Source organism: Cherax quadricarinatus, chromosome 47, assembly GCF_038502225.1.
Source record: "Cherax quadricarinatus isolate ZL_2023a chromosome 47, ASM3850222v1, whole genome shotgun sequence".
NCBI lineage: Eukaryota > Metazoa > Arthropoda > Malacostraca > Decapoda > Parastacidae > Cherax > Cherax quadricarinatus.
Window position 1 is genome coordinate 24,922,294 of NC_091338.1, and position 14,191 is coordinate 24,936,484.

The window sequence follows — 14,191 nt, forward strand, 5'->3', positions numbered from 1 at the left end:
TAGAGTTGAAGAACAACCTGAGGATTTCTATTATTTATACTTCTAGATATGAAGCCAAGGATTCTGTTAGCTTTATAGCGAACACTAATGCACTGTTGCCATGGTTTTAGAATACTGCTTACCAGAACTCCTAAATTCTTTTCGCAACCAGTAGTAGAAAGATCTATATTATTTAGTTGATATGTGGCAGGGTTATTTTCCTGTCCAACATTTATGACTTTGCATTTGTCTATATTAAACAGCATCTGCCATTTCTCCAACCATTGCATCAGTCTATATACATCATCCTGAAGTGTTCTATGATCCTCAGAGTGAATTGAACGGCCTATTTTGGTGTCATCAGCAAATTTGCTTATGTCGCTATTTATTCCCTCAACTATGTTACTTAGGTAAATTGTGAACAACAAAGGGCCCAACACTGACCCCTGAGGAACACCGCTTGTGACGTGCCCCATTCTGATTTTTCATCATTTATGCAAACTCTCTACTGCCTATTTGTCAGCCATGCCTCTACCCAGGAAAAAATTCTATGTGCCTTTATTTTCCTCAATAGCCTCTGATGTGGAACTCTATCGAAAGCCTTACTTAAGTCCATATACACTATCATATTCATTACCATTATCTACCTCAAACACCTTAGTGAAAAAAGTTAGTAAATTCGTAAGACAGGAACGCCCCTTTGTAAAGCAGTGATGAGATTCATTAATCAATTTATGCCTATCAAGATGGCTACGAATTGCTTTGGCAATTACTGATTCCATAAATTTTCCCACCATGGAGGTAAGGCTTATTGGTTTAAAGTTCGAAGCTAAGGACCTGTCACCTGCCTTGTAAATGGGTATTACATTTGCCATTTTCCACTTATCAGGCACTATGCCAGTTTGTAGTGATATGTTGAAAAGATTAGCCAAAGGTTTGCTAAGTTCTTCTTTACATTCCTTGCAAACAGTTAATCAGGGCCTGGGGATTTTCTAGGTTTTAATTTCTCTATTTGTCTGAGGACCATGTCACTAGTTACTGCAATCGTGCATAATTTATCGTCCTGTTCTATATAATCTATTTCAGGAATTTCGCTAGTATTTTCCTGGTTAAAAACTAAGAGGAAGTAAGTATTGAGAATTTCACACATATCCTTATCACTGTCAGTGATCTGACCTAGGTTACTCTTAAGTGGGCCAATCTTGTCCCTAATCTTACTTCTGTATACCTGAAAGAACCCTTTTGGGTTAGTCTTTGAATCCCTTGCAACCTTAGCCTTATAATCCCTTTTAGCTTTTCTTATTCTTTTTTTTTATTTCTATCTTTAATTGAATATACTGATTTCTTAACTGCCCATCCCCTCTTTTGATACGCCTATATATGCCTTTCTTTTGACCAATGAGATGTTTTAATCTTTTGTTCATCCATTTGGGATCATTCTTGTTAGATCTAATTTCCCTACTCAGAACAAAAGTTGTCTGGGCAGCTAGAACTATGCTCTGAAAAACGTCATATTGGCAACCAAGATCACCTACCTGACCCATAGTCAGGACATCCCAGTTTAGCCCACCCAGGTAATTTTTCATTCCCATGAAATCAGCCAAGCAAAAGTCTGGGACAGAGATTTGATTGCAGTTATCTGGGTAATTCCATAATATATTGAAACTATGATTTGTGATCACTTTCCCGAAGCTCATCCTTAACCTCAAGATTATTAATTAGTGAATCTTTGTTGTCAAGAGCCAAGTCAAGCAGATTGTTTCCTCTAGTTGGTTATGTCACAAACTGTTCTAAAAAGCAATCCTGAACCGTATCAAGAAAGTCACTAGACTCGAGATTTCCTGTCATATTGTTCCAATCAATTTGTCTGAAGTTAAAATCTCCCATTAACACAACATTTTCATATCTAGATGCCTTATGAATTTCGTCCCTTAGCAGCCTACCGTACTCCTTATCAAGGTTTGGGGGCCTATAAATCACACCCAAAATCAATTTGTCACTACCCTCGAGAAACTGTAGCCAAATAGATTCTGTGTTCGATGTTTCTAATCTTATATTTTGTCTAGGACAACAATTTAAATTATCTCTGACATACTTCGCCACTCCACCACCCTTCCTGTTGACCCTATCAGTGTGGAATAGTTTATAACCCTGTATGTTGCATTCAGAAGGCATTTCTCTATCTTTCAGGTTGAACCAGGTCTCTGTTAAAGCAATAATATCTATATTTCCTGCACTTGCAAGTAATCTTAGCTCATCTATCTTATTTCTTAAACTCCTACTATTTGTATAGTAAACCTTAAGGGAGCTAGTCACTCGTTGCCCTCTACTATCTCTCTTTGCTTGTTGATCAATTGATTTGCCATTACTAGCAACTTTTTGAATTATGTCTTATAAACATACCCCAGAAGTATCCCGGTAAAATCTGCTGTTTTCAACCCTAATACTGCAGCCTGTTTGTTTCCTACAAACACCCATACCTCTATAATCTATCAGTTTAAAGTCCTAGACAAGTCATCAATTACCCTGTCAATCGAATTGGCTAATGCAACCACTCCAGCGCAGAGAGATGAACCCCATCCCTTGCATACATATCGCGTTTGCCATAAAATTTGTCCCAGTTATCGATGAATGGGATTGCAATTTCCTTGCAGTACCCATCTAGCCAGCAATTTATACTAATTGCCCCAGACATCCACTCATTGTCTACTCCCATTTCAGGCAAGATGCTACGCATGACTATGGATCCCTCTCTTAGACCTGACTACTTCTATGGCCGACCTGTACCTATCCAGCAGCTCCTGTCTCCTGCCCTTCCCAATGTCATTACCCCCAGCACTAAGACAGATAATGGGCTTGTTCCCATTACCCGACATAATATTATCCAACCTACTGCTCCTGGGAGGCACACTCTCTGTTTGACCTTTCTATCTGTTACAAAAAGTACGGTCCATACATCTTACCTGAGAATCTCCTATAATTAGAATATTCTTACCTTGATTAGCAGGGGAATCAGTGGTACCTTCAACTTCACTGACCACTGAAGTACACTCGCCCTGGAGAACAGAGAATCGATTTCCTACCTTCACATCTTCTCTGTTAACTCTCCTTATCTTCCTTCTTCCTGAACTGCGAACCACTTGCCACTTTAAGCGGCTGCCACTCTCACTGCTGGTGACCATTTCCTCCTTACCAACTAAATCTATCTCACACTCACAAACCTCTCTAAGCAAAGCTTCAGCCACCTATTTTTCTCCTGAAGTAGAACCTTCTTCAACACCTGAACCTGGGATTCTAAAGCACTACAAGCCATGGTGTTTGGTAACACCGCACGCTAACTCCCAGAGAGCTTAAGACAGGTATGACCACACGTGACCACTGACCTCAGCGTACTGACCACTGACCCTCACCATCACCTTACCCGTACCATCACCTTACCCTCGCCATCATCTTACCCTCACCATCAATAACAAAGGCACAATAACGTGACTGGAACGATACACAAATAACCTGCACATAAGAGAGAGAAGCTTACGACGACGTTTCGGTGCCTATATATAGCCGTCCTGCTCCACTTCTGGTTAGTGCGACTTTGTAAATGGTCCAAGTTGGACCGAAACGTCGTCGTAAGCTTCTCCCTTTTATGTGCGGGTTATTTGTGTAACCTCACCATCACCTTACCCTCACCATCACCTTACCCTCAGCACCACCTTACCCTGACCATCACCTTACCCTCACCATCACCTTACCCTCACCATCACCTTACCCTCACCACCACCTTACCCACACCAGCCTAGTTGATCAGGCCCTGATCCATCGGGAGGTCTGGTCATGGACCGGGCCGCGGGGACGTTGATCCCCGGAATAACCTCCAGGTAACCTTACCCTCACCACCACCTTACCCGAACCATCACCTTACCCTCACCGTCACCCTATACACTCACCATCACCTTACCCGCACTGTCACCTTACCCTCACCATCACCTTACCCTCACCATCACTACCTGACTCACCCATGCCTGGGACAGTAGATTTTTTATACTGTCTAGTATTAATCAAATATCCATCGTTAACCTGACCCCAGTTCATTTCCATGAATACAGTGCTTCACTGTTACCACGCACTCTCCAATATTACCACGCACTCTCCAATATTACCACGCACTCTCCAATATTACCACGCACTCTCCAATATTACCACGCACTCTCCAATATTACCACGCACTCTCCAATATTACCACGCACTCTCCAATATTACCACGCACTCTCCAATATTACCACGCACTCTCCAATATTACCACGCACTCTCCAATATTACCACGCACTCTCCAATATTTTCACATTTTAAGATACTTCTTTCCACCAGTTCCTCGAATCAAACCTTTCAATATACGTTTTAAAATTTACGTAAATAATTTTTAATGGATTAATGCCTATAAAATTTCTCAACTTTTTTTTTTTGTTTCATAGACCTTAATGAGAGGACAACTTTTTGTATATATTTTATGTGTTATGATGGATTAATAATAATTTGAAATAAATGGTATTACCCAGGGATAATAATCAATATAAAATTATTGCAATAAGATATTCTCTGAGTATTTTCCTACTTCATAATATTTGGTAGGAATATTTGTTTAAGTTGCTGAAATAGCAGTATTAATGTAATTTTTGGTTACAAAGTCGAAATTCTTTTATAAATGGCAATGCCTTTTAATTTTTCTTATGTTTTCATATGTTATAAGAGTGTTTCAGGAACAACTTTCTCAGAGGGAAAGTTAGAGAAAGTAATGAAAGTAAAAACTTCAGTTTAAGGGAAAAATTATATATATGAAGAAAAAGTTTTCGAAAATATCTATATTTTTTTCAAAATGAAAGTGTTTTTGAATGTATTTTGAAGATTCTGTTTTAGAGGGAGAATATCTCAATATTGTTACATGGAGTCATGTGTGGCCTTTACATGGTAGTTATGGGTTTTAAATGGTGGGTAACCATTGCATGGTGTAATATATTTTAAGAATGTTAAAAGCAATTAACACGAGATTAACCTTATGTATCATGGATGAGTTTCTTCAAAGTTTAAAATATTGAGGATATTAGTCATTTAAGAATTGATGCCAACTTAGTCTTATCTCCTTGGATCAAAAGTTTTAAATATTTTCCTTGATGATTTAAGTGCATCAATCAAACGTCTTTAGAACGCATTTCGAGGTCAATTTTTGAAAGTCACACTGTCACCCCTTCCAGGATTTTTTCTTTCTTTTGGTCTTAGTGGATATTATCATTGTATACTCCACCATTTTGCCATTTACAATGACTTCATATCTTTTAACCGTATGCCACAATAATACGATTTACATCAGCAATATTACAGAAAAAGTTACCACTGGTAAAGACTTCAAAGGAAATATCTTTCCCTTAATCTAGTTAGAAAAGTTAGAATATTTGTTAGTTAATAAAAGTTTCTGGGGTTATACTAGATTGTTAGTATAAACCTTGGTAATAAATACCCACAAGTTGCTGTACAGAGAAGGTTAGTAAACACTGGGAGGGATCAAGGTCACACGACAAATACGTATCCTAATAAGACCTAGTGTTTGCTTGTTTTTTTTTTCTAAATCATTCTACATTAGTATCCTACTAGTTCTCCGTCTCTGCCCCCTCTCCGTCCCCTCTCCGTCTCTGCCTCCTCTCCTTCCCCTCTCCGTCTCTGCCCCCTCTCCGTCCCCTCTCCGTCTCTGCCCCCTCTCCGTCCCCTCTCCGTCTCTGCCTCCTCTCCGTCCCCTCTCCGTCTCTGCCTCCTCTCCTTCCCCTCTCCGTCTCTGCCTCCTCTCCGTCCCCTCTCCGTCTCTGCCTCCTCTCCTTCCCCTCTCCGTCTCTGCCCCCTCTCCGTCCCCTCTCCGTCTCTGCCCCCTCTCCTTCCCCACTCCGTCTCTGCCCCCTCTCCGTCCCCTCTCCGTCTCTGCCCCCTCTCCTTCCCCTCTCCGTCTCTGCCCCCTCTCCGTCCCCTCTCCGTCTCTGCCCCCGCTCCGTCCCCTCTCCGTCCCCTCTCCGTCTCTGCCTCCTCTCCGTCCCCTCTCCGTCTCTCCCCCTCTCCGTCTCTGCCCCCTCTCCGTCTCTGCCTCCTCTCCGTCCCCTCTCCGTCTCTGCCTCCTCTCCGTCTCTGCCCCCTCTCCGTCTCTGCCCCCTCTCCGTCTCTGCCCCCTCTCCGTCTCTCTCTGGAAAGGGGAATTTGTGCATCCTTTTTTTCATTCATTTACATTAAATATCAATTTTTTTTTATTAACACACTGGACGATTCCCACCAAGGCAGGGTGGCCCGAAAAAGAAAAACTTTCACCATCATTCACTCCATCACTGTCTTGCCAGAAGGGTGCTTTACAGTACAGTTTAAAACTGTAACATTAACATCCCTCCTTCAGAGTGCAGACACTGTACTTCCCATCTCCAGGACTCAAGTCCGGCCTGCCGGTTTCCCTGAATCCCTTCATAAATGTTACTTTGCTCACACTCCAACAGCACGTCAAGTATTAACATCCATTTGTCTTCATTCACTATCAAATACGCTCACGCATGCTTGCTGGAAGTCCAAGCCCCCTCGCACACAAAACCTCCTTTACCCCCTCCCTCCAACCTTTCCTAGGCCGACCCCTACCCTGCCTTCCCTCCACTACAGACTGATACACTCTTCAAGTCATTCTGTTTCGCTCCATTCTCTCCACATGTCCGAACCACCTCAACAACCCTTCCTCAGCCCTCTGGACAACAGTTTTGGCAATCCCGCACCTTCTCCTACTTTAGCATTCAGGTCCCCTACCACAAATACTCTCTCACTTGGTTCAAAGGTTCCTATACATTCACTTAACATCTCCCAAAATCTCTCTCTCTAATCTACACTCCTCATTTCTCCAGGTGCATACACGCTTATTATCACCCACTTTTCGCATCCTACCTTTATTTTAATCCACATGATCCTTGAATTTACACATTCATACTCTCTTTACTCCTCCCATAACTGATCCTTCAACATTATTGCTACCCTTCCTTAGCTCTGACTCTCTCAGATACTCCAGATTTAATCCCATTTATTTCTCCCCACCGAAACTCGCCTGCCCCCTTCAGCTTTGTTTCGCTTAGGGCCAGGACATCCAACTTCTTTTCATTCATAACATCAGCAATCATCTGTTTCTTGTCATCCGCACTACATCCACGCACATTCAAGCAACCCAGTTTTATAAAGTTTTTCTCCTTCTCTGTTTTAGTAAATGTTTACAGGAGAAGTGGTTACTAGCCCATTGCTCCCGGCATTTAAGTTACCTCATACGACACGCATGGCTTACGGAGGAAAGATTCTTTTCCACTTCCCCATGGACAATAGAAGAATTAAAGAAGAACAAGAGCTATTCAGGAAAAGGAGAAAAACCTAGATGTATGTATATATATATGCATGTGCGTGTCTGTGAAGTATGACCCAAGTGTAAGTAGGAGTAGCAAGATATCCCTGTTATCTAGCGTGTTTATGAGACAGAAAAAGAAACCAGCAAATTATGTAAATAAGTATGACTGATTAAGATACTATAATGCATTTATTACATAATAAAAAAAATCGCATTATCCTTTCCTAATATTGAGAAAGTGACAAAATATTTTATCATTGATTTCAATGTTTTTTTATAAACTAGAAAATATATGAAAATATCAGATTTAAAATTTTATTAAATGGTACTATATCAATGATTATCAAAAAAAAAAAATATGACACACAAACTCCTACAGAATTTAATAAGAGATAAGGAGAATTAAGAAATTCTCTAGAGTAAGAGTATTTTTCCCATTTATCATTGAACCAAATGACTGATTAAAGTTACATATGGAGAAAGATATAAACAGTTTTATTGTGTATGAAAATAAATAAAAGTAGAAAAAGATAAGAGAACTTTAAATGTCTGTAGAGAGGAAAACAAAAATAAGAGGCGAGTCTGTATATATCGAAACGAGACGAACACCTTAGACCAGTGTCCGATTCACCGAAGTTCTGAGGTGAATCGGACGAGTTGTAATAGGCGGGCGAGGCATAAACTAGAAAACATCCAGGTCTAATATTCAAGGACACTTCGTATTCCGGGAGGGTCGGCGAACTGCAAAACATTCGTTCAGAAAGGAGTAAGGCACAGGTGACAGCAGCTAGCATTACCCGGGAGACGACCTTTGCAGCTACACTCACCTGGGAAATAGGCCAGAAGGTAGTTATAGCCTCACCTAGGAGATAAGAGGAAACTTTAGCAGTAAGACTCACCTGGGAGATCAGGTGGGAGGTGATTATAGGAGCTATAAATCCGCCAATGTTTCCCAGTCCAGTAAGTCCAGACAGCGTTCCTGTCAAATAAATTATCTGTCAGCTTTCCCTTTCATGATTCATGGCGTCCATGAGATAAAGTTAGGTTTCTCACCTTGGCAGGATAACGTGTGATTTCATTATATTAATAACCTTCTTTGGGCAATTAACACTGTTTAGTTACACTTTTTTTAAGTCTTATCTGAGGCTTCAAGGACTCGTGGAATTATTGACAGCCTCTGTCCAAAAGGCGAATTCCTCACAATCCAAAAGTAACCAAACAAATTACCCTAATCCCTTAGTAAGTGGAATGAGGAATTAAGATATGAAGAAGTTCTGGTGTAGGCCTGGGAGTGTGCGTTTTACAATCCCTCGTAAGTAGTAAAAACGAAAACTGTTTACATTCATATTCAAAGGAAAAACTATAAAAATTACAGCAAATGTAATAAGAATAAAAAGGTCTTAGAATATGCCAAACAAAAACGTATTAGAAACAGTAAGAAAGAGCATATTATCACAATACCTTGGCTGGAAAAAATTTCAAACCCGTACTTAGAAAGCGTTTCATGATTTCAGTGTTGCAATCACACTTTTCGTTCCGATTTATACTATTAACAAGTGACATCAAAATCCCTCGAATATAAAGTTTCTTGACTCAAAAGGTATACAGTAGCGAAAAGTTAAACAATAAGACACCTGCAAAAAATATTGATATGTTGAGGCAACCAGCGGCTCTTCCAGTCCAAAGCATAAAGACTGGAGCAAGTGGAAGTAATGGAGTGGTAATTTCTTGGTGTAAAGTCTCTCAACATTTTAAGAAGTGTTGTGTATCTTAGCCTTGATAAATCTAAAACAGAAACAAGAGGATGGATACTTTTATAGTGGAGTCAGAGGAAAGGTGCTACAATTTAAAAGATAAATAAATAATATTTATGGAAAATTAAAATTAGCTGGATGAACCTCATAAGATACATACCAGTAAATGGTAACAAAGATAATTATTCTTTATCAAGGTTACAGAGACATTTAAGAATTTTAGGACATCCTAGGTCGCAAAAAATGTCCTCCTTCGATACCTACTACTGTCATACTTCCACAAGTCACTCTGGACCTATATTAATCTCAAATGAAATATACATCACCAGGAATTCTGGTAAAACACTAACATAAATATGTGGACTGTATATTAAATTTAAAAAATGAATACATATACATTGAAGGAGAATTTATCTTAATAACACTCGCCAATTAGTCTGGAGATTCCTTGATGTGTCATACACAAACCCCTGCCTAAAATATGAAGAAAATACTGGCCAGAATTTCAACATAAATGTACAGACATGACATGGCTGGGGTTCCCTGACTGTCCTGTCTACTCGTCTTCTCAAGTTCTCGCCTTCTTAATACATTCCATCAATTTACATACAAATTACACTGTATTTTCGGAAAATATACAGCATTTTCCATAATATTTATGAAATATACAACAGAGATGAGTTTATAAACAAGTCACACGTGCCACCTTTATTGGAGGCACCTGTCGCCTGTGAAGCAGGCTTCTTCAGTCGAATACTATAGGGAAATAAGAACATAAGAAAGAAGGAACACTGTAACAGGCCCACTGGCCCATGCGGAGCAGGTTCATGTCTCCCCCCCCCCCGGATTAGCCCAATGACCCACCCAGTCTGGTCACTTCCACTCAAGGAAGGAGCACGGCACCAGACCCAGCAGCACAAGCTAGTCCGGTCCAACTCACACCCACCCACACCCACTCATGTATTTATATAACCTATTTTTAAAACTACACAATGTTTTAGCCTCAAAACTGTACTCGGGAGTTTGTTCCACTCATTCACAACTATTACCAAACCAGTCCTTTCCTATATCCTTCCTGAATCTCAATTTATCCAACTTGAAACCACTGCTGTGAGTCCTGTCTTGGCTGAAAATTTTCAGCACGCTATTTACATCCCCTTTATTTATTCCTGTTTTCCATTTATATACCTCAATCATATCCCCCCTAATTCTATGCCTTTCGAGAGAATGCAGATTCAGGGCCCTCAGTCTATCCTCATAGGGAAGATTTCTGATACATGGGATCATCTTTGTCATCCTCCTCTGTACGTTTTCCAGAGCATTTATATCCATTCTGCAACAGTGACCAGAACTGAGCAGCATAGTCTAAATGAGGCCTAACCAAGGATATATAGAGTTGAAGAACAACCTGAGGACTTCTATTATTTATACTTCTAGATATGAAGCCAAGAATTCTGTTAGCTTTGTGAACACTAATGCACTGTTGTCTTGGTTTTAGATTACTGCTAACCAGAACTCCTAAATCCTTTTCGCAATCAGTAGTATTAAGATTTACATTATTTACTTTATATGTAGCATGGTTATTTTCCTGTCCAACATTTTGAACTCTGCATTTATCTATATTAAACTGCATCTGCCACTTCTCCGACCATTGCATCAGTCTATTCAAATCATCATGGAGTGCTCTAGTGTCCTCATTAGATTGAATTGGACGGCCTATTTTGGTGCCATCAGCAAATTTGCTTATGTCACTATTTATTCCCTCATCTATGTCGTTTATGTAAATTGTGAACAACAACGGGCCCAACACTGACCCCTGAGGAACACCGCTTGTGACGTGCCCCCATTCTGATTTCTCCCCATTTATGCAAACTCTCTGCTGCCTATTTGTCAGCCGTACCTCTACCCAGGAAAAAATTTCTCCTATTCCGTGTGCCTTAAGTTTCCTCAATAGCCTCTGATGTGGAACTCTATCGAAAGCCTTACTGAAGTCCATATACACAATATCATATTCATTACCGTGATCTACCTCCTCAAACATCTTAGAGAAAAATGTTAGTAAATTCGTAAGACAGGAACGCCCCTTTGTAAAACCGTGTTGAGATTCATTAATCAATCTGTGCCTATCAAGATGGCTACGAATCGCTTCGGCAAATATAACACTGTAGAAAGCAAAGTAAGTAATTCTGAAGCAAGTAGTCCCTCAGTCTTGATAGGTGGTGGTTAGTTCCTCAGAGGCATGCGGCCAGACATCATATATTAGAGTAGAAGTGAGGAGTAGCAGCTGGAGATAGCATCCCAGGTGAGCGTGGCCTACTAGAAGACTTCCCCTGCAGCAATGTAACACTGGGTTGGTGTGTCAGACACGTATGTCACAATATTAACGGAATACAGTACCGACAAGCTAATGAATAAAAACTCATGTCCAACACTTGGTTTTGCCTGCACTGCAGGCTTCTTCGGTTGATTACAGGCGAATATGTGGGAAACAACATAAGTAATCCCGAGTGGCCACTCCATCATCCAGACCTTATATATTGGTGAAGTGAGGTGCAGCATCTGGAAGTACCGTCATACGTGCATGTGTCCCACTAGTAGATCTTGTCACTATGCGTTTGTTTAGCAAAGGAGCTGCAGAATACTTTCCTGTACCAAGAAACAATCGAGTTGCTTTGTCATGCAGGTATCATATTATTGATAATATACACTACTGACAAGTATCGGGCATCTTGCTCGACCAGTAGTGTAAGTAGAGCTCTTAGTTTAGCGAAGGAGTTGTGGAAATCATTACATTATATACAATACTGACAGGCTGGTGAATCAAACATATTTCCAACACTTGGAGGTCATTACTACCCAAGTGCTTCGGCTGCGCAGCAATCTTCTTCAGTTGAATACAAGCGAATTTTAACACAGGTGGGTATGGGAAGTCTAGCATTCTAAAAATCATTGTGAAGCCAGTGTTTGCAGCAAGATGAAATAACTTATACCAAACATGTGCACACGTGAAATTAAGACACATTTGCAACATCTGTGTATCTTTATTGTAGACGTTTCGCCATCCAGTGGCTTTATCAATACAAATTCCAGAACATAACTTGAAGACAGTAGAACTATGTACAGAAGATGAGGTAATCAGTCCCTCAACCTTGGAGTAGGTGCGAGGAGCACCGTGGAGATTCTGAAGCAGAAGCAAGGAGCCTGGTGCTTATATACTAACGTCAGGTGGAATGGGACGTATAGCAGACGAGGGCATAGTCACTGGTAGGCGGGATTCCCCAGCGGAAGTAGGTCCTACCCAAAGAGATGGGTTAGTTGTAGAAGTAGTTGTCGTAGTCGTGAAGGTTATGTACATGTCCTCAGAATCAAGATTCCATGATGTTGCAGTGTCTGACAAGTTGTACAAGAATTGTATACAATACCCACAAGATGAAATTAAGACATGTGCAACATCTGGGTATCTTTATTGAAGACGTTTCGCCATCCAGTGGATTTATCAATACAAATTCCAGGACATAACTTGAAGACAGTAGAACATGTGCACACGTACACACTATCGACACGTGGTTTAATATTTAATATAAATATTTAATCTTCCTGTGTTGTTTAATAAGTGAGCATTCACTTATTCATTATTTCCTGAAATAGTCCTGTCCCTCATAGAGTGTGTGTGTGTGTGTGTGTGTGTGTGTGTGTGTGTGTGTGTGTGTGTGTGTGTGTGTGTGTGTGTGTGTGTGTGTGTGTGTGTGTGTGCGCGCGCGCGCGCTCACCTACTCACCTAGTTGAGGTTGCAGGGGTCGAATCCAAGCTCCTGGCCCCGCCTCTTCACTGGTCGCTACTAGGTCACTCACCCTGAACCGTGAGCTTTATCATACCTCTGCTTAAAGCTATGTATGGATCCTGCCTCCACTACATCGCTTCCCAAACTATTCCACTTCCTGACTACTCTGTGGCTGAAGAAATACTTCCTAACATCCCTGTGATTCATCTGTGTCTTCAACTTCCGACTGTGTCCCCTTGTTGCTGTGTCCAGTCTCTGGAACATCCTGTCTTTGTCCACCTTGTCAATTCCTCTCAGTATTTTGTATGTCGTTATCATGTCCCCCCTATCTCTCCTGTCCTCCAGTGTCGTCAGGTTGATTTCCCTTAACCTCTCCTCGTAGGACATACCTCTTAGCTCTGGGACTAGTCTTGTTGCAAACCTTTGCACTTTCTCTAGTTTCTTTACGTGCTTGGCTAGGTGTGGGTTCCAAACTGGTGCCGCATACTCCAATATGGGCCTAACGTATACGGTGTACAGGGTCCTGAACGATTCCTTATTAAGATGTCGGAATGCTGTTCTGAGGTTTGCTAGGCGCCCATATGCTGCAGCAGTTATTTGGTTGATGTGCGCTTCAGGAGATGTGCCTGGTGTTATACTCACCCCAAGATCTTTTTCCTTGAGTGAGGTTTGTAGTCTCTGACCCCCTAGACTGTACTCCGTGTGCGGTCTTCTTTGCCCTTCCCCAATCTTCATGACTTTGCACTTGGTGGGGTTGAACTCCAGGAGCCAATTGCTGGACCAGGTCTGCAGCCTGTCCAGATCCCTTTGTAGTTCTGCCTGGTCTTCGTGTTAGTTACCATTTTGTCCTAGGTGTGTGTGTGTGTGTGTGTGTGTGTGTGTGTGTGTGTGTGTGTGTGTGTGTGTGTGTGTGCTCACCTAGTTGAGGTTGCAGGGGTCGAGTCCCTGTGTGTGTGTGTGTGTGTGTGTAAAAAAGCATAAGGAACACTGCAGCAGGCCTACTGGCCTATGTAAGCCAAAATCGCAAGTTTTACCAATTCGGCAATACAAATATACATGTCTCACGCTAGTTTCCCACCGAGGTAGAGTGACCACCCCAAAAAAAAAAAAATCCATCACTGTCTTTGCGAGAGGCGCGCCTAGCGCCTACAATACAGTAAAAAATCCTTCAGGGCGCAGGCATTGTACTTCCCACCTTCAAGACTCAAGTTCGGCTAACCAGTTCTCCTGAATTTATTCACAATTTTTTTTCTTGCTCACACTCCAACAACTTCGCTAAGT

At 41.2% G+C, this 14,191-nt stretch overlaps 1 protein-coding gene across 3 annotated transcripts in view; it reads right to left on the reverse strand.

Moving 5' to 3' along the window:
- The window catches only part of LOC128696521 (uncharacterized transporter slc-17.2), a 164,692-nt gene that overhangs the window by 11,461 nt on the left and 139,040 nt on the right, over positions 1-14,191 (reverse strand). For all 3 annotated transcript variants that reach the window (XM_053787801.2, XM_070094763.1, XM_070094762.1), the window contains one exon: positions 8,275-8,354. In XM_053787801.2, the coding sequence (XP_053643776.2) occupies positions 8,275-8,354 (80 nt within the window). The remainder of the gene's footprint in view (positions 1-8,274; positions 8,355-14,191) is intronic.